This window comes from Tigriopus californicus, chromosome 10 (assembly GCF_007210705.1).
Source record: "Tigriopus californicus strain San Diego chromosome 10, Tcal_SD_v2.1, whole genome shotgun sequence".
NCBI lineage: Eukaryota > Metazoa > Arthropoda > Copepoda > Harpacticoida > Harpacticidae > Tigriopus > Tigriopus californicus.
In genome coordinates, this window is record NC_081449.1 from 6,467,556 (window position 1) to 6,489,337 (window position 21,782).

Consider the following 21,782-nt stretch of genomic DNA (forward strand, 5'->3'; position numbering starts at 1 on the left):
AAAAGAGTTAAGAACCTGTCTTTCCAATACCTTTTTTGGGTATGTTAGAGGTATATGGCAAAGGTTTTAAAGACTTATCTTGCTCTTGGAACCATCAATGAGAAATTTTTGAAGTAGAGGATAGGTTTCATACAGACTATCCTTTATATTTGTAGTTTTAAAGGTTCGTATTTTTGGACACTTTTGGACACTTTTGGACACTTTTGGACACTTTTGTCCACCCTTATTTTTGGACACTTTTGGACACTTTTGGACAGGGGTGGACAAAAGTGTCCAAAAATGAAATGCCCACCCTGCTTCCAATGCAAAAGCTGATAAGGTAGACACGGTGGTTATATTTTCTGGTTAAGTGTTTGCTCAAATACCAAGACATCTAGATATGTTTTTCTTTGTCAAAGAGACAAAAGGAACAACTTTTGTGAAATACACATGTTTAAAAGTAGCTCAGGTAAGTGTGTTAAATCACTTAAAGTGCATTAAAATGCACTATTATCTAAAACGTAGTCAATCAGTATTAAACATACTCTTAGTTATGTATTGACGTAAAATTTCATGAACTTCTATTCCGCAGATGCCTAGATATTACAAATTAAAGGTTGCGTTTTACGCCTTAAAAGATCGAAAAATGGCCTAATTATGTTTCCAGTTATTCCCAAGGAATATGATTGTGTTTTTCAACGACACGACAAGAAATGATATTTTGCCATTTTCTTGAAGATTTCTTTGAAAGCAAAAAGTAGCAAAAAATGTCGCTTAAAACTTACAAAACATGCAAAATTGCCTTTCATTTTACTTAAGTGCCAAAAGCTACAATATCCTATCGTGCTCCTAAAATATCTGAACGATACCTGTGACAGTTTAATCTTCCAAATTGTCACTTTTTGCAAAATTTAATTTCTAAGTACTAGCGATGTTTTTATTCAACGTCAATAGAATTTTGTCAAAATTCAAGATTAAGCTTCATTGAAGTTGCGATTGACAAGTATGGCATCAAAATTCTAAAATATTGACATTAAGTAAGTTTTAAGTTATATTGCAAACTATATTCGGGTTTTTCTACCTGCTTCAGAAAAGTGAAAACTTTTCATTTATATTTTAGGCATAAAAAAGCTTATTATATTTCTTGGCAATTGCTTTAAGCTATAACCGGAGCAATTTGCTGTCAAATTCGCTGAACATAAATATGGAACAAAATTGGGACCAAAGAATCAACAAATCATTTCTGGAGTCACATTTTGCCTATCAGTAACTCATTTACTTTACCTACATGTACATTTTTATGTATTATGCTTAATCTATTGTTCACCTTACTTGGCATAGCAATAGGATGAATCATATTTGAGAACTGAGATCTTCAAAAGCAGGGAAAGAAAAGAAAGTATACTTTTTTACCAAAACAGCCTTAATTGGCACCCATATCAAGAAAATCCCGCTGGAAGATCCCATTACGCATCCCAGGTAAAGAGCAACTGTAACAATATTAGGGTGTCATTTTTCTCTCTAGACCTCTAGTAAATGGTCACATCGCCCAACGTCGCCCAGCCTCTCTTTGAGCCCAGCATTCAAAAAGACAACAAGAAAGAAGGAAGTGAGGCTTGTTAGTATGGAGTTGCCATGTCTGGCGCCATTACGCCAATTTTACGTTTTTTAACCTTACGACTGCTCAAAAAATCAGATTAGTGTGGGAAATAAAACCAAGATGGAGACGATGGATCAATCTGGTTTTATTTTCACTCAGAGAAGGAAAAACTCTCGCTTCGAAGTCGATCCTTGTTTTTTTTACCCCCGTCCACACAGCCTCTGATTGGATAGAAGCAGCCAATGAGACGCCTATACATGGGAACCGAGACGGGAAAACATCACCACTACATTAGCATATTATGTGTTTCTCAGAAAGTGTTGTGCTTAAATAAGCAAGCCAGAAAAGTGATTCATTCCTAATCAAATTCATGGGAGCAAAACCAACGGCACTAAAGATTTGAAATTGCTCAAGTATTATAGGAGTCTTGACATGACTAAGTTTACCCAAATTGTAGCACCAAAAGCACTATTGTAAATTAGAACCCTTCGCCTCAAAAATAAGAAAATGTATAAGCTATTATTTGGCACACGCTACGCTTAAGTTAATGCGACCAGTCAGCTACTTTCAGCAATTATTTTCTAGTAAACTAGAGGAAAGCGTTTAGAGTACACTTCCTTGGTATGTAAATATTTTAAATTTGTATAACCAATATTAGTGTAAGTTACTCTCATCCAAACCAAACAAGTCTACTTCCTATTGCCATAAGCTTAAGCTGGCGTAACTCAACACTCAAGTATATTACGTGCATACAATAATTCAAGAATGCTTGTGTATACTTCAACAAATTGATAACCTTCTCATCAATGAACACCTCTTACAACAAAAGGCTCTTCTTCTCCTTGGTTGATATTTTCGAAGAAATTGAAACTTAATGAACAAAAGTGGGACAAAATTTTGATTTGCATATTTATTGAGGACATTACATATGGCTTCCAGGTGCAAAGAAATCACGACAATCTGGCCGCAACGGCACTTTTCTCATAGTGTTATTATCCCGCCATCTAAGAGTCAAGCTCTGAGTTATAGAAAATGGCGGGTTGAATCCAAAGAGGCAAATCAGGCAAGCCGTTCAAAGAGGTTCGTAGGAAGTCCAAAAATGCAGCGGTCTGCTCTCCCTTATTGTTCCAGGCTACCTCCCACTGCTGACTGAGGACTCTTATGAATGAATCAGTTCATAAATCCAAAAAACAATCCATTAATTTGTTAACTGCATAAATGGCAAAGGTCTAATGCTGCAACAAGTGAAAGCATGTGTTAACTTAACCATTATTGACCACACTAAATATAATTAAATGACAAATTCGTTCGAAATGATGCCAAATTTTGGAAATAGATGACTCTAACTTGAACACGTCTATTGCAAAATTGTAGTAATTGGAGTAAATATGATTATTTGCAACCTCATGGCTAAACCTGCATTATCACTGGAAAAAAAATTTGACACAACTCTTCAACAATGTGTATTTCCAGTCTTTTTTCAAAGATCAAGGTTTTCAAAAAAAATGATTGGAACCATTTGTGATCTTGGCCAAAGTTGGTTTTGTGAAAAATTGCTATTGAGGCAAATTTCTCACAAAGCCATTTGAAAAAAAAAATAGTTGCTGGGTTAAGGTAAGGAAGCATACGCTTTTTTACTGACTTCCTCACCGCTACTGGTAATGGGATCCCCAGCAGTTGAAGACAAAAATTAATCATGCACTTACTTTTATATAATATCTGATCCACCAACGAATTAGATGTGGTAGATCGGAGGCCTTTTTTTAAACTCGTGCCTCGGAGTTAGGGGCGTGGATGTTAACGAGTATAAAAATACACTCGGTTAAGTGGTGAGCGGAAGCTCGTTCTGGGTAACGTCCAAGCCTTAACTCATTCTCGAAGTCTTGAAGGTGCTCTCAAAATGCACGTTAAGCCTCTACGGTCACTACCCTTGACCCTAAAACCAGGGATTGAATACTTTTGAAAACGTACAGTATCAGATACCTTTCGTCCCTTCTCCGAATACTGTGCAGTCCCAACCTTCCTAGCCTCTCCCAATACGAGAGCTCTCTCATACCTTCGATGTTCCTGGCAAAACATCTTCGGACCTGCTCGAACTTGTTTTTTGAAATATTGCGTAAAATGTTTGTAATATTTAAAACAATTACTTCATTCATCACAATGAGTGAATCATGATGATGATGATGACGATAGCTTTGTCAATTATCGCGCTTATGCGCTCAAATTGGTTCAAGGTTGGCTGGTGAGAACTAACCGACCATTGCAAATGGGATAAACCCCTCCCAAAAGAGATAAATAGAAATAGACCTTCAGTGGTCCCTAAGGTTTGTTCCATGCATATTCTGCGTACCAAATCATGACTTCCTTTTGACTCTCATCCTTGGCCTCGGCCTTTGTCTCTCTTCATCGGCCTTGGAACAAGCCATAGCGCTCTTTCGCAGATCCGAGCCAAGACCAGTCAGGAATCATATTTTTGGGCTTTGCTGTCCCTGTTTTATGTGCGCGTTATACTCATAATCAAGGCCAAGCGAGAGGAATCAAGAGACACATCCAAGGCAGTTTAGCCCACCAAGAAGGATAAAGATTGAGTCGAAGTGAGAAAAATCGATTGTGACAGATCTCATTCTTACTCAATCTTCTAGGACCGATATCGATGGTTATTTCAACTTCAGGGGGTACTCTACATTGAACCAGGAAAAAATCGAGGAGAGTGGTCAGATATTTTAAATGTCAGCCAACTCCATAAACTCAGTTAATTATATTTCTTCAGACAAAAGCCTCTTCTCGATTTGATATGGCTTGCTGCAGTAGTTTTGTTCAATCAGATTTTAAACTCGAGATGCTGGAAAGGAAGACCCGGTTCCATATCATTTGACGCGTCGTTCCAATGCTTGACTAGTTTTATGGCTTTTTGTCGCAATCGTAGCACGATGGTCAAAGTAGAGTTAAGTATTAATAACAACTCTGTGGAAAAGGGCTTGGATCTCCCCGGTTCATGCAAGAAATTCTATCATTGTGTCAGATTCCGCACAAGTTTGACAGGTTCCATTCAAACAAAGTTGGTTGACAAGTGAAGAGGTGAAATTGGTTTTGTTGTCATTTATCTTCATTCTCTTGGGGTACTGATTCATGGCTGTCCTCTATATATTCCAGTCGAGGAGACTTTGCCTTCAAGGGAACTGTTCCAATTCATTACTGACAGATCGCGCTCAGAGAAGTACCCATAAAGGGCTGTGGAATATAGAGAGCGAAAGCGAGTTGGGACCTATTTCTCTCCCGAGGGAGACAAGTTGGCTCAAGATTTGTGATCTATCAGATACAAAGAAGTAAAGGAACTGAAGATAGCAGGCCACCGACTCATACAACTGCAAGTCTCAACCACTTCAAACCAGGCTTGGGTAAAGGTCTCCAATGAAAGCACCGAATCCGAAAGTACCCTACAAGCTCCCTTCAATTGATCGCAATGTCCAGCTCTAGTTTTCTAGGCAAGGTTTGGCCTATTCAATGGTTCTCAAGCCTTTGAAGGTGTAATTTAGCTTCGAGTAAATGGGCCCCTGACCCCAAATATGAAAAGTCATGGAAATTTCAAGGTTATGGCGGGGCAAATCAGCTATCATTACTGTCTTTCTCAGTTATTTAATGCATACCATTTCTCGGGTTTATTGCAATTGCTCCTCGAGAAAGTCACTTACTATTGCGTTATCCCAGGGTCTCTTAGGGAAAAGATCCACGTTTGGTGTTAACCTTAAGGTGTTTTTGAAAGGTGGCCGACTTGTCTGGAGCCTAGTGAATCAGCATGTTTGAAATCATGTGTGGCTTATCAACAGACGTTTTATTTCCTAGGTATGGAATGACATTTTCCGAAAACCAGAAGCCAGGTGTGTGTATTTAGTCGCTTTTGAAAGATCAAGCTCGTACACTACAAGATAAATACTTGAGAAACCACGAAAAAAATCAACGGTTTTCGTTATGTTTTTTTTTGCTTTTTCAAGTCATTGAATGGTTCACATGTTGCTAAGAAAATTCTCAGCTCAAGCATGGCGCAGAAAGTGTGGCATGAAAAGCAAGCATTCTCCAAAAATGTCACGAATAATAGCCTTCAACCACTTAAAAGCAGAAGCCAGGACGAAGTGCTTACCGATTTCCATGGATTTGAAGCTGTTCCGCGAGCTTGAAAGCCTTCTTCGAATGGAGCTCCGACTGAAGGATGACGAGCGTCGGCCTCGCTTTTCCCGACCTCCATTGGGATAACCAAAGTTTCTGGACCTAACCCCATCGAATGTATCCCGGCTCTCGTTTTCGTCTTCATCTTGGATCAACTGAGATTTAGTGGTGGATCCAGAGTGTTCCACAGTAAACCTCAATCCTGCCGGAGGGATGGGAGAGGCTGTGGTTGGGGCATTGTGGTCAGGTGTGGGGGACGAAGTGGGCGGGGCACTTGGGTTTAAGGTGATTTGCGTCTTTGTCTCTTGCATCTCCGGAGGAGGGACAAGCATGGATGAGGGTGAAGAGGCATTGGTCATTGGAGATGGAGGGGTATGTCTGGGCAGTGAAGCATTCAACAAGAACACACCACTTTTGGGGTCAGTCATTGTCTTGTCCCCTTAGATTGACAAGCTTTGGCACGGTGCAATTTAGAGGCAGTTTTTGGCCTGAAAGGGTGCTTGGGAGAATCTGAGAGAGTCTGTGGTGCAATAGCGTGCGTGTTCAAGGTCAAGTTGGCTCATTGGGTATGCCTCGCTGATTGAATTTCAGGCCTATGATGAAGAGGAAACTTCTCGAGCGGTGCTTAAGCTGGGCTCACAAACAAAAATATCTGGATCAATGGGTTGGTTGGGTGAGTGGGTGGATACTTTTTTGATGATGACGATGGTTCTTAGCTCAAAAGAGCGCTGTTGGTGACTTGGTAATTGCTCTGACCTCTTGGTCTCTCTCGTATTTGGCTACGGGGAAACCACAACCTCAACATTTGCGGATGTTGTGGTCAGGTCAATTGCTGGCCTGATTTGATCCAAATTTTCCGTTCTTGGAAGTTGTTCGTGATTACTACAAAGAAAAGGGATCGCGTGGAAGCCCGTTTGCAAACACGATCACCGCCAAAATTGGCAGGTCCATTAGCCATTGAAAATATGTACGGTACGAAGCCTTCCAACCGAATTTCTTTCTTGGAATAATTATGTTCCAACCTTGATGAGGATGAACCAAAGCCCTCCCAAATTAATTGCTTCCAACACGATGAGGTACTTACTCAGCATTGAATTGCGATAACGAACCGAGCCTTTTTTGTGTTTCAAATATTTTTCATCTCCATCCATCCTATTATTAGTAGAACACCATTTTGTTTTTGATTAAGTGGGATTCATTTTATTACATAATACTTTTACTACTTATTTCAACAAAAACAAAACCTAACTTAAACTTCAAGATTTGATTTTGATCAAGGAAAAAGCTTTCGAGGTCCTTAGAATGCCGAGTTACACTTTAGCAATCATGTCTCGTCAAGGGGCGTCACACCAATTGAATCAATTTTGGGATCCAAAAACGAATCACTTTGATTTCCGGCTTTGAATTCTGAAACATTTTTATAAATATGACTTTCCTCATCTACAGGAACCGTTTCAATTCAATGCATATTTCTTATATATCGTACTTTTTTTCCTTTTTCGCCCAACAGAGGCAATTACTGGTCGTCTTCTCTTCAAAGCTCGTATGAGAGAATGGGTGTTGCTCGTAAGAGGATAGGACCTCAAAAATCAACATTGTTGTTGACCTGGTAGAAGTCTCGTTATTCGGAAGGGGGTGTTCCTAAGTCATATTAGGGTCAATTCTGTCAAGCCATTTGACCATGATGACATGTGATGAAGTCCCCGTGGGATGTTTTTTTGCGAGATGACGTCGGAAATAACGGGTCTCCAAAAAATGGCATCACTCGGATCTCTGGGCTAACCTCTTATCCGTGTTGTTACCAGGCCTTCGACCAAATTTTGCTTGCACTGGACCAAGGAGGGTGATGAAATGAATGAACTGAGAAATACAAATTGATGATCTTGATGGAGTGAGTGGCCGACAAAGTGGGTCGGAAATCATCATGAAGCTTTTAAGTGCTCTCTTGGCCAAACGGCACATCACACGGCATCGGTCAAGATTAGACTGATAATTCCGACAGATGCGAATTCTCAACTCTCTTGCTCGAGAATCCGCATTGAATTCGGGGGTAGAGCAAATGCCCAAGACTTTGCATTTATCGAAATGTTTGGTAAATTTGGGGCCCAGTCTTGATTTTCCTTATTCGCACGAAGATTCAGACGTTCTGAATTCATCAATGTCATACTTCTGTTCTAATGACTTTATTTGATTAATCTGATCTACTACTTTCGGCCTAATTTTCTTATGCACAATGGTTAATAGTGTCTTAACAAGCTCTGCTAGAAAATATCTGAATACACATTGGCATTGCTCTAATTCACAAAATGAAAATGAACATTTTTTTTCAAAATATAGATTTTCGAAAAACTTGACTTGAATACATTTCGTTGAAACTGGCTACAAGCTTTACCGAAGAACTAAATCTTTGAGTTCTGCCTGATTCTATGGAAAACTTCAATGAATTTTTAGCTATGGACACATGTTTTGTTACTGTCTTTGTTACAAATTGTATGCTTGTGACTTTGTATGTTAGAAAAAAAACCAATCAAAATGTGCTTGGTTATTTACTTTAAAACTCGACTGGACATTTCAGTTCAGCACCTTCTAATGGCCTCTACGTTTTGTCTGTTCCCAATAACTTTTTTAAAGTCTTTCCGACCTGAGCTTATCCACCAATGCATAATTGGAATTTCAGACTAACTAATGGTTTCGACTCGTTTCCCGGGGAAATTGCAGGTCTCATTTAAAGAAGATTTACCGTTCTCTAGCGATGCGACAGGAACTGAACGATTTGTCACCAGGGTCCCCAAGTCTAGTCTCGTTTCCTAGCGACATTAACCTTTCACGTTCCAGAACGTTGCAGTGGATAACAAAGTCAGTCGTCTTTCTTATCGGCCTTCGAATTCTCAACCTTGAATGTAGCGACTATGCCAACTTGACCTTCTCACTCACCCTAAGCAAACTTTGCACAGACCAAACAGTGATTGTTTTTAATGCACTCAACTTTGAATTGTCACTTGTTCTCACAGAGACACATTTCTGCTCACTAGAGGTCACTGAATCACTTTGACTCCGACTCCCGAGAAGTGTTCTTCAACACCCATGATTGTTCCACAACTCGCCCGAAACGGGAACCAAGACATGTTTTCTGATTTGCCTTCCGTTTCTTCAGCTTTGGAGGTTGTTCGTCGTCGAACTCAACTCCAACGGCGACCACGAACCACCGACCCTTGAGCTGTATATACTGCACATCCAGTACAGTGCCAATGTTGGCGGGGTCGTTGGGAGTGAAGGGAGTCTCCTCGGGATTATTCGTCGTGTTTTTCAGGCCTCCATCCCAAGACATGAGAAGGCAGCAGATTTTGGCTCGGGCTTTGATTTCCCTTTCTTCGGTTTGTTCGTGTTGGTTGCGTTGCTCGTTCTAGGGCCTTTGGGGGGCTCGTTCCATTCTTACTGTGGGCTTTGAGCTGTATTTGCTGGACTAGAGGCCATTGTCTGATCTTCTGTACTTATGTGCAAATCCAATGAGAAAACCCAATGGCTGGAAAACGAACTCTCAATACTTTTGCCTCCAAACTTTACTAGCCAGTAAAATAAGGATTTGTGATTATTGTGACATTTTTTCATTCAAACGAGGAGGCACTAGAAAACAGTGTTTCTATCTTATGCAGTTAACTTATAAGTAGACTTGAAGAAATTACATCGCGAAAAATTGTGATTGATCTATTTAGATTGCTTCGACTGGGTCAAATTTGACCTACTACTTTTGACTTTTATTCAAAATGGAAATCTCGTTAGCTGAAAAATACATCTTACAAGAGCAATACTTTCTAGATAGCTCTTTTATCTCTCCACGATCCCAGAATAAGTCTTACATTAAGACCATGACCCATGAACGCCTGGAATCAGAACGGGGATTCTAGGGTCAATATTTAACCACTCTTAAACGAGATTCTGGCTTACGTATTTCAATTTTCAACTCGATCAAACGATTGAATCAAAAGTTAGGTCTTCTCAAACCTTACTACATAAATCTGAATGAGTTAGACCTCTTGTGGTAATCAATTACTAGAAGAGGGCTGGCTCATTCATTCTGTGCCTTGATATCTACTGTGCTTTCAGCAGGCATAACTTTTGAGCTAGTTGCTTAATTAAGCCGAAAATTGCACAACTGTATAGACCAAGAGACAGTCTCATTTGAAGAGGAATTGATTATAGTGCCAGAACTCGGAGTTGTTAATTTTCAAAATTAGCCTCGTCGTTCACATTTTTTCTACCCTTTCATGCATGATCAAACTTAAGCATTGTAAAACCGGTTGATCTACCAAGTAGACAAGATCTCGTAATAAAGATGTATTACGTTTACGAAGAGTAATTTGATGGAGGCATGAGCAAACCTTTATATATTTATAAATGGCTAATAGGTCAAATGCTAGGTGAAGTAATGTGGATTTGTTACTTGGTCGACCTGAAATCGTTTCTAGTTAGTTTGTATTCCTCGAAAAAGCATTATACAGTACATGTGGAGCTAGGTTTAATTGAGGCCGGATCAGGATTTTTATTTGGAGACCCTCGCCCTTGGGAACCGCATGCAATGTACCATGCAATAAACTTAGGCGGGGACCTTTGCCTCTGCGCTCATGTGTAAGTTCTTGTGCAATAGGTTGTTTTCGGGGCATTTGGCACCTATCACGATGAATGAGTTCTAATTGCTTATAGTTTGGCAAATCATGTTGTAGCTCTGTTGTAAGGCTGGCGCTAGAAACTCTGTAAGCAGGTACATGGCTCGGTTAGCTACCTTGACATCACTTTTTTGTTCAAATTAGCTTTCAAACGCTTGTCCTCTTTGTCCATAAATCTCTTGTGTCTACGAATTGAGGAGCAAACTTCGTAAGAAACAGGGTGAGCAAACGGATGTCTTCATTTCCGAATTATCCCCCAAAAGGTTTGCCAAATCATGAAGAGGCGCAAATTTTTACAATTTTCTGTAACCTAACAAAGACTACCCTTCACTCTAAAACGTGTGCGTCTGAATATCCAAAACAAAAAAGGTCGGAAACACCAAGTGAAAAACTGCTTGGTTGAGTACAAGTTGCTGTTTCCCAATGGCTTCAAATGAAGTTTCATACAACTAGATTGGGTTATTAAAAAATCGTTTTTCTTTGAGCCAAGCCATGACTTTTATGTATTTGCAGTGGTGTCATTTGCTATTTTAAGCTATTATAATCCTGCACCTAAATAATGACTATTCATTCTAAACTGTTGTTTTTTTTGGTTTGGATTTTTACGGGCTTTTCTAATCGCTACAGGGAATGTAATCCCCGGTACTATTGAAATGAAAGGGTATAACTCGTCTATTTATTACCTTTCAATCTTTTTATGATATTTGGTCTACCAACGAATTTGAGTTGGCAGACCGAGCTAGTCCTTGAATGTAGGGTTGATCTGGAATGCTATCTAAAAATTGGTCCAAATCTGACTTGAAAGATGCAACAGGATCAACAAGGCCTACGTATTCCTTACGGATATTAGAGGGAAGTAAATTAAACAATGAAGGAGCCCGAAAAAGAAGAAAAGGCCCAACAGAGTGTCTCATTTTTCTCTTAGAGTTCGCATAAGAGAAAAAAGCCTTCGGATTCGACCTGACCTCCTGAATCACCTTACTCTCAGTTTGTAACTGGTCATATTCGATGGAGGCCTTAATCTTACTCTGAACTATGTTCAACTTTTTTTGGAGACTACCCACAATTACTGGATTCGAAGTGCTCTTCAGCCTTTTTGCCAGTTAACGCCTCTTTTTGAACAAAGGTCTTCATAAACTTTCGAATTTTTGTCCGTGTACCACCTTTCGGAACACATTCAGAGATTGCTAAACTGGAGCAAACTTCCTTAAAAACTGAAACTTACTTATCAATGGCTGCTTCTATGGACGATTCCTGTTTCAGAATTGAAATCAGGTCAAGTTCTTCTAATCTTTCTATAATCAACGGCCAATGTTCATCTTTGAACTTGAACTTAGCCAGACCGACCTTTTGACCGGTTTTACTCGAAAGCACGCCGGCTTTGAGTTATGGTCGACCCTATCTCGAGAACATGATGATCTGACAGATTACTAGGTGTCACATGGACATACTGGATCAGATCAGGGTCATCGGAAAAGACCAAGTAGAGAAAGCTATTTGCTCTGGTGGCTACACCCCCATGTGGGAATATGGGATTATCAGGGCGTATCCTATCACAACGAACAAAGTTGAAACCAACTATGGTTAGTTCTTCATCTAAGACCCCTGGCCGAAGCCAGGTTTCTGTTATAGAGATGAATGCAATCTCTCTCTCAACGGCTAGTTCTTCTAAGATCTTAACTTTTGTGCTGTCTTTTTTAGAAATCAGACAATGCACGTTCAAATATAACCCCCTTTACGGGCCTCTCTTTTGACGGACCAAGTTCACAAGATCTTGGATCATCCTCTCCAACCGTAAAAAATCCCGCTTATCAACAACGCTACCTTCTACTGGAGGCAAAGCATAAGCTAATGGGTATGGTTGCGTTTGAGGAATGGGTTGGGCAGCTACATTTGAATAGGAACGAATTTTGGGAATAGGGGTGGGGCAAGGAATATTAGGGAGGAGAATGTTTATAGGAATAGGGGTGGATTGGGTATTTGAAGGAAGAGGAGGGAATTGTGTGAGAGGGTGGGGGGTAGGAGGAGAGGGAGGAAGGAAGTTAAATGGGTTAAGGAAGGGGGGTAGGGTGGGATTAGGTTTAGGAATAGGGTCAGCTCTAAAACTACGAAACTGAGCTATCCTATTTCTCGTCTTTCTTTGCGTCCCTTCTACGTGGACGGAAGTACACCGTGCATTAAAGCACGTCTTAAGTCTCATGGACTGACGGCACATGTGCAGGTGAAAAAAGGATAATCTACCTTTGAACATCCCTTCTTTTTATTGTACTTTTCAAGGCCGAACTTGAGAAGTTTTTGACACCCATTTTGGGCGGTCAAACTGACAGCCTTTTCCTTCATAAGGACAAGGCTGCTTTCGATAAACAGGACAGACTATTTTCTCTACAGCTGTCTTTTCGTGCTCTATTTCAAGAGGAGGTACTACTTCAACCTCTACATTGGTCAAATCAATCGACTTCTCAACAACTGGGTGAGCCTGCTCTTCAAGCAGCACCCTGGTCTGATTGACCCAGACAGCTAAAGCCTCAACGATAAAGGGGTTATTGATTACGGAAGGATACTTCCCTGCCAACACCAAGTCCAAACATTGTATAGCCTCTTCGCTGACTTTTCCAAAAATAGCTACCATGGCAAAAAAGATGGAGGTGGTATACAAGAAGTAAGGGACAGAGAAAAACAAGGAATCAAGAACATATGTAAACTAGGAAAACAACCCAAAAACACAGAAATAAGCTCAGCAAAGTGATCTAACACAAAATAAGATCAATACTCTAATGAGCAGTAAATTCTAATTATCAAGGACCAATACAATCAAACCAAAGAACTACACATAACGATTTGGAACTAGAAATACTATACTACAAATGAGAGAGAAACTGCTAAAGCTACACATAAACATAAATGAGCAAGAAACTAATTAGGTTTTAAAGTAATTACGTCTTACCAAAGAGCCGTGAAAAACCAAACCTAATTGAGCGAATGAATGGCAATTCCCCTTCATTCACCCACACACATATACCACGAACACTACACGTGCACAGCAACTAAGGAGCAACAGAGGAAGTCTACTCTAAACTCTAAAACTATGAGATTCAAATTCACTTTGAAATTATATTCAGACCACAGCGAGGGCGATTATTAGCAATTGATAAGAAAGCTGAGCCATCCCAATTAAGGTCGATTTGTCTTGGACGTTTTCATTTGATTTTGATTGTTTTCATTTTAGGCTGTTTTCAGAGGTTCCTAACTTTTATCCTACCAAAAAGGAAATGCAAAACTATCATTAAAAGCATTGGGAACATGTGGTAGGCAATTAAAAAAGGGGCACGTTTCTTCTTCATTGGTATTTATATTTCCATAAACAAAATTGTTGAAAAGTTGTAAATGTATCAGCTTGCTGTTTATTAGAGTCACACAAATCTATAAAAAGAATACAACCTCATGTATAGTAATGAATATTTTTGCTCGAATTTAAGTTTGTCTCCGACTTGTTCAATTCTAAAATGAGCACATTAGTTGGCAAGGATCATGCCCATTATCTTTTTATATCATTGTCCACTACCTTTCATTGGGATCGAGGATTTCAAGCACCGGTGGCCATTTTGGACCACCTTTCACTATTTTCTGCTCTTTTCTTTAGGAAAAAAATGGCAGAAATTCCTATGAAGTCGATTTTTGCCATCTCTGGTTGTAATTGTTATAGATTACATTTTTTTTTATCGTTTGCTTGTTTGTTCGGAGTCAGATGACAGCTCTCTCGCTCGGCCTGCCATCTGATGATGGGTGTCCCAATTAAGGGATATTCCAGCTCCATTGTCACAGCCAAGGACAGCTGAGCTAACGCGGACGGAATACTCTTTTTCAAATCTTTCCCTTTCGAGAGGGCGACTTTTGACTTGAACAACAAACTCCTAATAGCAATGGCGCGCGGATTATGACCAATGGTGGTGGTGATTTCGCCTAAAAAGTGACAGTGTGTCGAGAGGCTGTTCAAGTCTCCATTAATGATGTTGCCAGGACAATCATTGGTGTCAGAAGAACCAACCAAGTAAAAGTGTCCAACGTCTTATACAAGGCAGGACTACCCTCATTCAATGCCTTAGCTGTCAAGACAGTTGCAATTGAGGCGTGGAAAGCTTTCCAAAGCACTGATGGGGGATATACTCCAGAAGTTCCAACCAGTTTTGTGAGGTCAATGCGGTCCGATGCGGCTGGAACCGTCTCTAACCCCCTTTGTTGGGATAGCAACACTTTTGCTTCCCATGCTACTAGGGTGTGAAACTCTTCTGTAGCACTCAGGTGTGCAGCCACCAATTCAGCAGCAATGGCGATAGCAATTTCTGCCTCTCCAAATCTGCACCCATATAATTCACCTAATTCTTTACCTTCATTACATGTCAAATCCCATGTATTGTTACCATTCTATCAATATTGACTGTCCTAGCACAATAAACTAATAGCTCTGCCACTAAAGTAGCAGTCCAAGGGACATGAAATATACTCAATCACCCACAGGTTGTTTGACAACTTGACAATCCAGGTTACTAGATACGTAGAACAACAATGCGAGCTTTCATTGAAACCACATAGAACCACAATAATTTGCAAACGCACAAGTGAAAATATCAGTGAGAGTGCAGTAGAGTGAGAATCAAGTCATATTCCTTTGAAATGCTGCCAATCATAATTATTGCTTGTCAGTCTAAAATTGGTTTTGACTTTCTATTTGCCCTGAAAACATGCCTTTTTACTCGAAATAGAAGCCTTTTACAAGGAAACTGGTTGTAACTTAGAATTAAGAAATTTTTTTTTGAATGTTTTAGTTGATCATTTTGTTCAAAAATATGTAAGCAATATGCCACTTTGGTAATAGATTGATAGGCAATCAAATTTTAAAGCCTCTTTGCAATCATTCTTTGGGCCAGAGGAAAAACTACCTCTGACCAGTACACAAATCTCAAGCAAATATCCACAAATTTTTGGATGCACTCTAAGCTTGATAAACCTTATTCTCCGCAGTGTTCATCTTTAAATTTGTGGCAAAATGTTAAAACGTTTAGCTAAAGGCTTCGAGGGTTATTAATATCGTTATAGGTTAGGTTGGGTAAGGATAGGTTAGGTTTGATTAGGTTAGGTTAAGTTGTAAAAGTAGCACCGCCAACCAATCGGTGGAGAATAACGCTTACCCTCTAAGCTTTACCGGTACCCCAGAGTTTCAACCTACCCAAATTGACCCCACGATGAATTTTAGGTGGGATTTGGGGTTTTTTCTTTGGACACTTTCTATGAAACGAAGAAAACAAGGCTTAAAGACTCGAAGCTTTCATCCAACTTGCCCTCTTGGGAAGAACGAGTCAAAAAGCAAAGTTTTTGCCACCCTCAAAAAATGATTTTTTTTTCAAGACACTGCGTCCCTCATTCGTTAACCGTTGTGAAATAGTCGTCATCTTCAGAGATAGAATGGCACCTTTTTGCATGGTGATCCTAAAGCATCCCATTGGAATCGCTAAATTTTAGCAACAAATAGATTTAGCTTTCTACACATGAGAGCCAGCCAGTTATCCTTCAAATAATTCCAATTCAAATTGCAACGCAAATTTATTATCGTCATAATATGCAATCACAGAGCCTCACAATCAGGCATCCCATTTTCAAACGTTGTCCTGTAAAACTTGGGAGTGATCCGATTCGGGAATGTCGGCCAAGGGCGTGCATCTGCTCTTTTCATTGGCCGCCTTGTAGCAGTACACCTCTTCATCAGTGCAACAACGGCCCTTGTACCAGCCACACCTCTCACCGGCCCTAAACATAAAATGAGGGTAGATTAGATGTAGTAGACGAACGAGCAACTCATTGATCTTACTTGCCACACTCGACGGGTTGACAGACTTTACAACCGTCCCTCCATTGGTTGCATTGCAATGGCACGTGGGTGCAATTGTCGTTGGTTTGGCAAGGATCGCCTCGTTTCACTTTTTCGCAACGAGCCCAGACCAAAGCGATCCCAATGGCAAGAGACAACACGATAACTTGAATGTTCATCTGAAAGTTGGCCAAATTGTATGGAGGTTTGTTTAAGTTGTTTCCCGTTCAAGCAATTAGTCCTTGGGTAAAAGCAGAGTCAATGTAGTTCAGTTGAATGCAGTTCATACGTGGTCTATGCAATTGATACGTTCCCGGTTTGTAGCAATCAAATCTGGGATTAATCTTTAGGTAAACAAAGGTTCCTGAATGCAAACAATTCATCTAAGAGCTCGAAATTGAGAGAACGAATCAGGACTTAATGGTTCTGAGTACAGGGCTAGTTCTGACTAATTTCGAATCTTGGGCACATAGCCTTTGTAAGGTTAAACACTTTGATCTGCACTGCCCCCAAACACCGCGATTACTGCAAAGATGGCCGGCATATTCGAAAAGCTCCTGCAAAGTTGGTGGTATGAATGGTCAGAATTCCGGTTGTCCTAGACAAAACCTAATCTTCGGTTGCTATGAGTAATATGGGCTGGAAATGACCTTTGGGTCGACTCCATCAAGCACCTTCAAGCCTTTGAGGATCCTGGCTAGTAGTAACAATGAGGTCCAATTTTCTTCTTTCTCGGGCTCCTTCATTGTTCAATTTGCTGCCCTCAAATATTTGAAGGGAATATGTAGGCCTTATTGATCCTGTAGCATCTTTCAAGTCAGACTTGGACAAGGTTTTGATTAAGATTCCTGATCAACCCTATATTCAAGGGCTAGCCAGATCCGCCAACTATAATTTGTTGGTCGATGAAATAACATATGAAAATAAAAGCTAAGTAAAATGAATAAATGTTGCGTCTTGAAGTGGTGGACTTCCAATCCCAGTAACGGTAAGGAAGTCCGCAAAAAAATGCAGAGTCGTAGTAATATTGTTTGACGGTCTTTGATGTTTAACTACGACCAATTATGATGCAGATAATAGGGATTTGAGAAGTGAGTGAAATTATATTTTCATGCAGCACACCTTAATGATTGGTAAGGTACATTTATCTTTTGAATGATTTTCTTTTGTCAAGTCCTTGATTTACTTGGCATGAATGAGTGTTTTGATTCGTTAAAATAAGAAAACATGACTTAAGGAAGCCTAAAAGCATGGACACTAGCAGTCGGAGGCAGACCTGATATTGTTGTCAAATTAGGTGTCCGCCCTTGTTTGGCAAGGATTTGTACCATTGTCCTCAGATGTGGACTAATTTTTCAAATGGCATTCCACATCAACCCTATATTCAAGGTCCAGGGCGGTGTGCCAACTCAAACTCGTTGGCTGAACTAATATCATACAAAATTGAAGTGATAAAAAATGCACGAATTAACATTTCATTTCAATAGCACGGGGGATTGCATTTCTTGTAGCGGTTAGAAAAAAAACGTGGAAAACCAAATCAAAATGAAGAATATTGTAAACTTGACCTGGGCAAAAATAGAGATGGGAAGTGATTGTAATCGTATTTACAATTGCGAATCATAGTTTTTTATTTCACCTTTGACTAAGGATTTGCCATTCCAGTTAAGTGAATTAGTCGCGTCAATGGACCAGCTCTAATAGAGAACAACGCTGCATTGAATCCTTGAATTTAGTTGAGGATTGTGACAATTTTGCTTGGGGGAAAAAAAACTTTTAGTGTGGGACCATCCTGCTCTGATTCTGAACGCCTATGCTCTAATATATGCTCTGATAAAATACTTACTTTGATTTGTTGTCGAGATCTAATCGAAATGACTGAATGATGCCAAGTATTCTCAAACATCAGCTTTTATACCGATTTGTCACGGTAAGAGAGGATGCCGATTCGCTCATTGAAACGCCAGATTCAAAGAAATGATCTGTTGACGAGTTGGAAGCAAAATTTGGAAAATGACAGTGTGCACAGACAATTCCACAAAGACATAGCTAAAATCTGCATTGCTCTCAAACGTGTTTGTTGGCAAAAGTTCACGTCTTGCCGTGCATGTAAATAGATAAGATACAAAAATCAGAAAATTTGCGTCATTATAATGATTTTTTTTTGTTCCAGGACAAGTCGACCCATGGGACAACTCGACCCAGCGGACAACTCGACCCATGGGACAATTCGACCCAGCGGACAACTCGACCCAGTGGACAATTCGACCCAGCGGACAACTCAACCCAGCAGACAACTCGACCCAGGACAACTCGACCCAGGACAACTCGACCCAGGACAACTTGACTCACCAGACAACTCAACCCAGTACAGAAATTAAGCCCAAAATGTTGGCTTACAAATAGTTCATACTTATGGAGCAAAATTGAAACTGTGATATAAAACTTGTCAAAATTTGAAAGTTTTTTCAACAGTTCATCATTTAATCTTTAAAAGCAAGTTACGTTTTACTCAAGCATGGTGTGAAAATCAAGTTTGATAATGTTTTAATGAAACTTGATCTTTTATAAGGCATTAATGCCTTACTGATTCTAACATCTTGGCATGCAAATCAAATATTGACTCATCAAGAACAATAAAAATGATATTTATTTCACGAGCACTGACATGCAATCGACTTTTTGAGATCCAAACTTTGATAAACTGCATGTAAAGAACGCCACCGTTATTGAACACATAGTTTTCTTTTAAAGGAAACGGTTTTCAAGGTATGATTTTCCCTCGAAACCACTCAAAGTCAAAATTTGACGTTAGATAATGTCTATTTTTCTTCGCGAATGGCTGGAAACTTAGATTCCGGCCACTGGGGAATGCAGCGCCATGAAATAAGATTTCTAATGGTGGCGTTTGGTTTCCTCTGCGTGCTGGAGACGGAACTTTTTATTGCTGAAAACCGGACCTTGTAAAAGAAAAAGGACTTTTGTTTATTTTTTATTTGTTCATTTGTTACAAGTCTCTTACCAAAGTGGCATATTGCATAGATATTTTTGGACAAAATGATCAACTATAAAAATTAAATTTTTATTTTACGAATATTGATGACCATTATGTCGATAATTTCATCCCCAGCAATTGTAATTGACCGGAATTAAATGGCCAGAAATGTTTCTAAAACAAATGAATAGTATTTGGGTTTCTCTTATCCAGGCCAAGGTTCAGAAATAAAAAATGTCGAAAAATGCAAGAAACATGTCATTTCATAAATCCCTTCTCCGTGGTAGTTTCCTTCTTTCTCCGGCACATGGAAATGGTCACACAACCTAACAACACAAACTCTATTTGTATATTGGAAACAAACAACAGACCAATTGATCAGAGAGATTCTCTGTCTCTCTGAGAATCTGACTTTGATTCTCTGAACCCCATGGAATGACCACATCGTTGGACCGCCCAATATAACCCACCCACCATCCGCCCAGCATGTCCTCTAGTATTCTTCTCCTGAGACAGTTCCATCCGCATCCCCGATCCACCTCGTGTTCTTTGAACTCCTCATTGTCCCGAGGTCGACCGAGCTGGCTCCGAGTAGCTCAACTTCGGCCCTCGGGATCCCTGTTCCACCATCAAAGTGGACCGCATCGGGTGCCGCGTGGTGCTGGACCGCGGAGTCCGTCTTTTCGGTATCATCGCTCCGCTCAGGTTCTCTTGGACAAGTTCATCAAGCACGTCAAGTATGAGGCTTCCTTGGTGGTCAAGGCTCCGTTTCACATCAAGGTCAAAGGCTCCCATTTCGAGCAAGATCCAGAACGGGCCAAAACGGCCAGTGGTGATTTAGGTTCGTCAACCAATCCCCGGAAAAACTTGCCCTCCATTCTCAAGCAACTCATGCAGCAAAAAGAGATCGGGGAAACCGAACGGCAAGTTTTGAATCGGTTGAGCGACGATCTGCGGGCGGAATACGAAGCTCAACTGGAAGACTTCCGACAATTGGACCCGTACAGTGAGGAAAAGGTTCCTTTACATGTCATGTTGTATGGACGACGGATTCATCGGGTCGATTCGTATTCGATTTTGAGCTCGAAATCCCAGCAATCCCATTTGTATGTCACGGATGCGTCCACCTTTGAAGAGGCTCAAGCCATGTTTTCGCGGTTGGAACCCGGGGGCAATAAGTTCGAGTCTTGTGGGAGCATTTCTATTTGGCAACCCCGACATCCGGGTGCTTCCACTGACCACGAACCCGTGACCGGGATCTCGGCTGATGCGGAGATCGTGGCCGGTTTAAAGCTTTATATTCCGCATCACGTTCTTGACACGTTTGATAACGGACTCAAAGGCGTATTTCTCGTGCCCACGTTGATGGATCGAATCTATTTGCAAGTAAGATTGATACTCCATGAATTTGGTTTAAACCGAGTGTTCAAATGGGACGCTCTTTCAGCGTGCGTTAATCTGGCTTGTCCATTCCCTCACCTCTTTAGTCCAAGAACGAGGGTTCGATTGAATTGGATGGACACATCATCAACGAGTTGACATCCGTGGGGATCTACACAGAGGCCGGGAATATTCGCGTGAAAGAGTTATGCTCCTGTGAGGTCAAACTCGCTTCCCGATTCGGTGATATCATCTCGGACGGAACTCTCGAAGGTCACGTGGTCGTGGAAACGTACGGGCAGGGCGACTTTCAGGCCAAGTACATCGAAGGCCCGAGTTTGACTGTCACCACGGAAAATGGCGACATTAACGTGACCGGTGAGATTCACACCAATGCCTCGCAATTCTTCACCCAATGCGGCGATATCACGCTGAAACAGCTTCACAATTCGAGTTGCATTATGATCCGGGAAAGTGGGAACCTCACGATGCACCTCGTTCATGGCGAAGTGACGGCCATTGTCAAGAAAGGGGACATTCACGCCACAGTCGATAGCGTCACGGGTAGTTCGTCACTTCAAGTAAGTGTTCAAGTTGATGTGAATGTGTTCGATCTGTGATCCGTTATCGTTTCGAACAAAGTAGTATTTTTTTATTTTGCTTCTGGAATTTAGGCAGCTGAAGGCGATCTGACTCTGACGATCCCGGAAAAGCATTCGTTCCGCATTTGCGCCACCGCCACCACAACAAATATCGCACCTAAAATCTTGAACTCGGGCGAGCTTTTTCTGTCAGAGAAATCTACACATCAGAAATTCACGAGCGGTTCAATGATGGGAGGCAAAGACGAGGATATTCCAATGCTCACCGTGTATGTGCCGAATGGAGCTTTAAATATTCTCATGACTCCAAATGAGGAGCATCACGAGGAGCTGGACTCGATCTCATAGATCGGATTGAAACGGGACAGAATTGATTCCTTTGATTTGCCTCTTTTCGCAGTTATTACAATGTCTTGGATACATCCAGTTGGCATGATGAAATGCTGAATAAAACCTCAAATGAGTCGTCGAATGGTTGATAATGTTCCGACACAAAGTCTCCTTCCCTTGGGAATTCTATTCTAGGGTTTCTGCT

The 21,782-nt window shown here is 40.6% G+C and overlaps 3 protein-coding genes across 3 annotated transcripts in view; 1 reads left to right on the forward strand and 2 right to left on the reverse strand.

Moving 5' to 3' along the window:
• Positions 1-8,978, reverse strand: part of LOC131889400 (band 7 protein AGAP004871-like) — a 44,234-nt gene extending 35,256 nt beyond the window's left edge. Inside the window, exons 1-2 of the mRNA XM_059238496.1 lie at positions 8,678-8,978; positions 5,718-6,263 (exon numbers count right to left, since the gene is read on the reverse strand). Of these exons, the coding sequence (XP_059094479.1) occupies positions 5,718-6,171 (454 nt within the window). The 5' untranslated portion in view covers positions 6,172-6,263; positions 8,678-8,978. The remainder of the gene's footprint in view (positions 1-5,717; positions 6,264-8,677) is intronic.
• A 6,901-nt stretch (positions 8,979-15,879) lies between these two features.
• On the reverse strand, positions 15,880-18,207 carry LOC131888643 (uncharacterized). Its single transcript, XM_059237548.1, has 3 exons — positions 18,117-18,207; positions 16,271-16,449; positions 15,880-16,209 (listed from the first exon to the last, which is right to left on the reverse strand). Exons 1-3 carry the CDS (start codon positions 18,174-18,176, stop codon positions 16,059-16,061), a joined length of 390 nt encoding a protein of 129 aa, XP_059093531.1. The 5' UTR covers positions 18,177-18,207; the 3' UTR covers positions 15,880-16,058.
• Positions 18,208-19,605: 1,398 nt separating this feature from the next.
• LOC131888511 (uncharacterized) lies at positions 19,606-21,719 on the forward strand. Its single transcript, XM_059237384.1, has 3 exons — positions 19,606-20,651; positions 20,753-21,226; positions 21,320-21,719. The coding sequence occupies exons 1-3, from the start codon at positions 19,752-19,754 to the stop codon at positions 21,593-21,595; spliced, it is 1,650 nt and encodes a 549-aa protein (XP_059093367.1). The 5' UTR covers positions 19,606-19,751; the 3' UTR covers positions 21,596-21,719.
• The last annotated feature ends 63 nt before the right edge of the window (positions 21,720-21,782 follow it).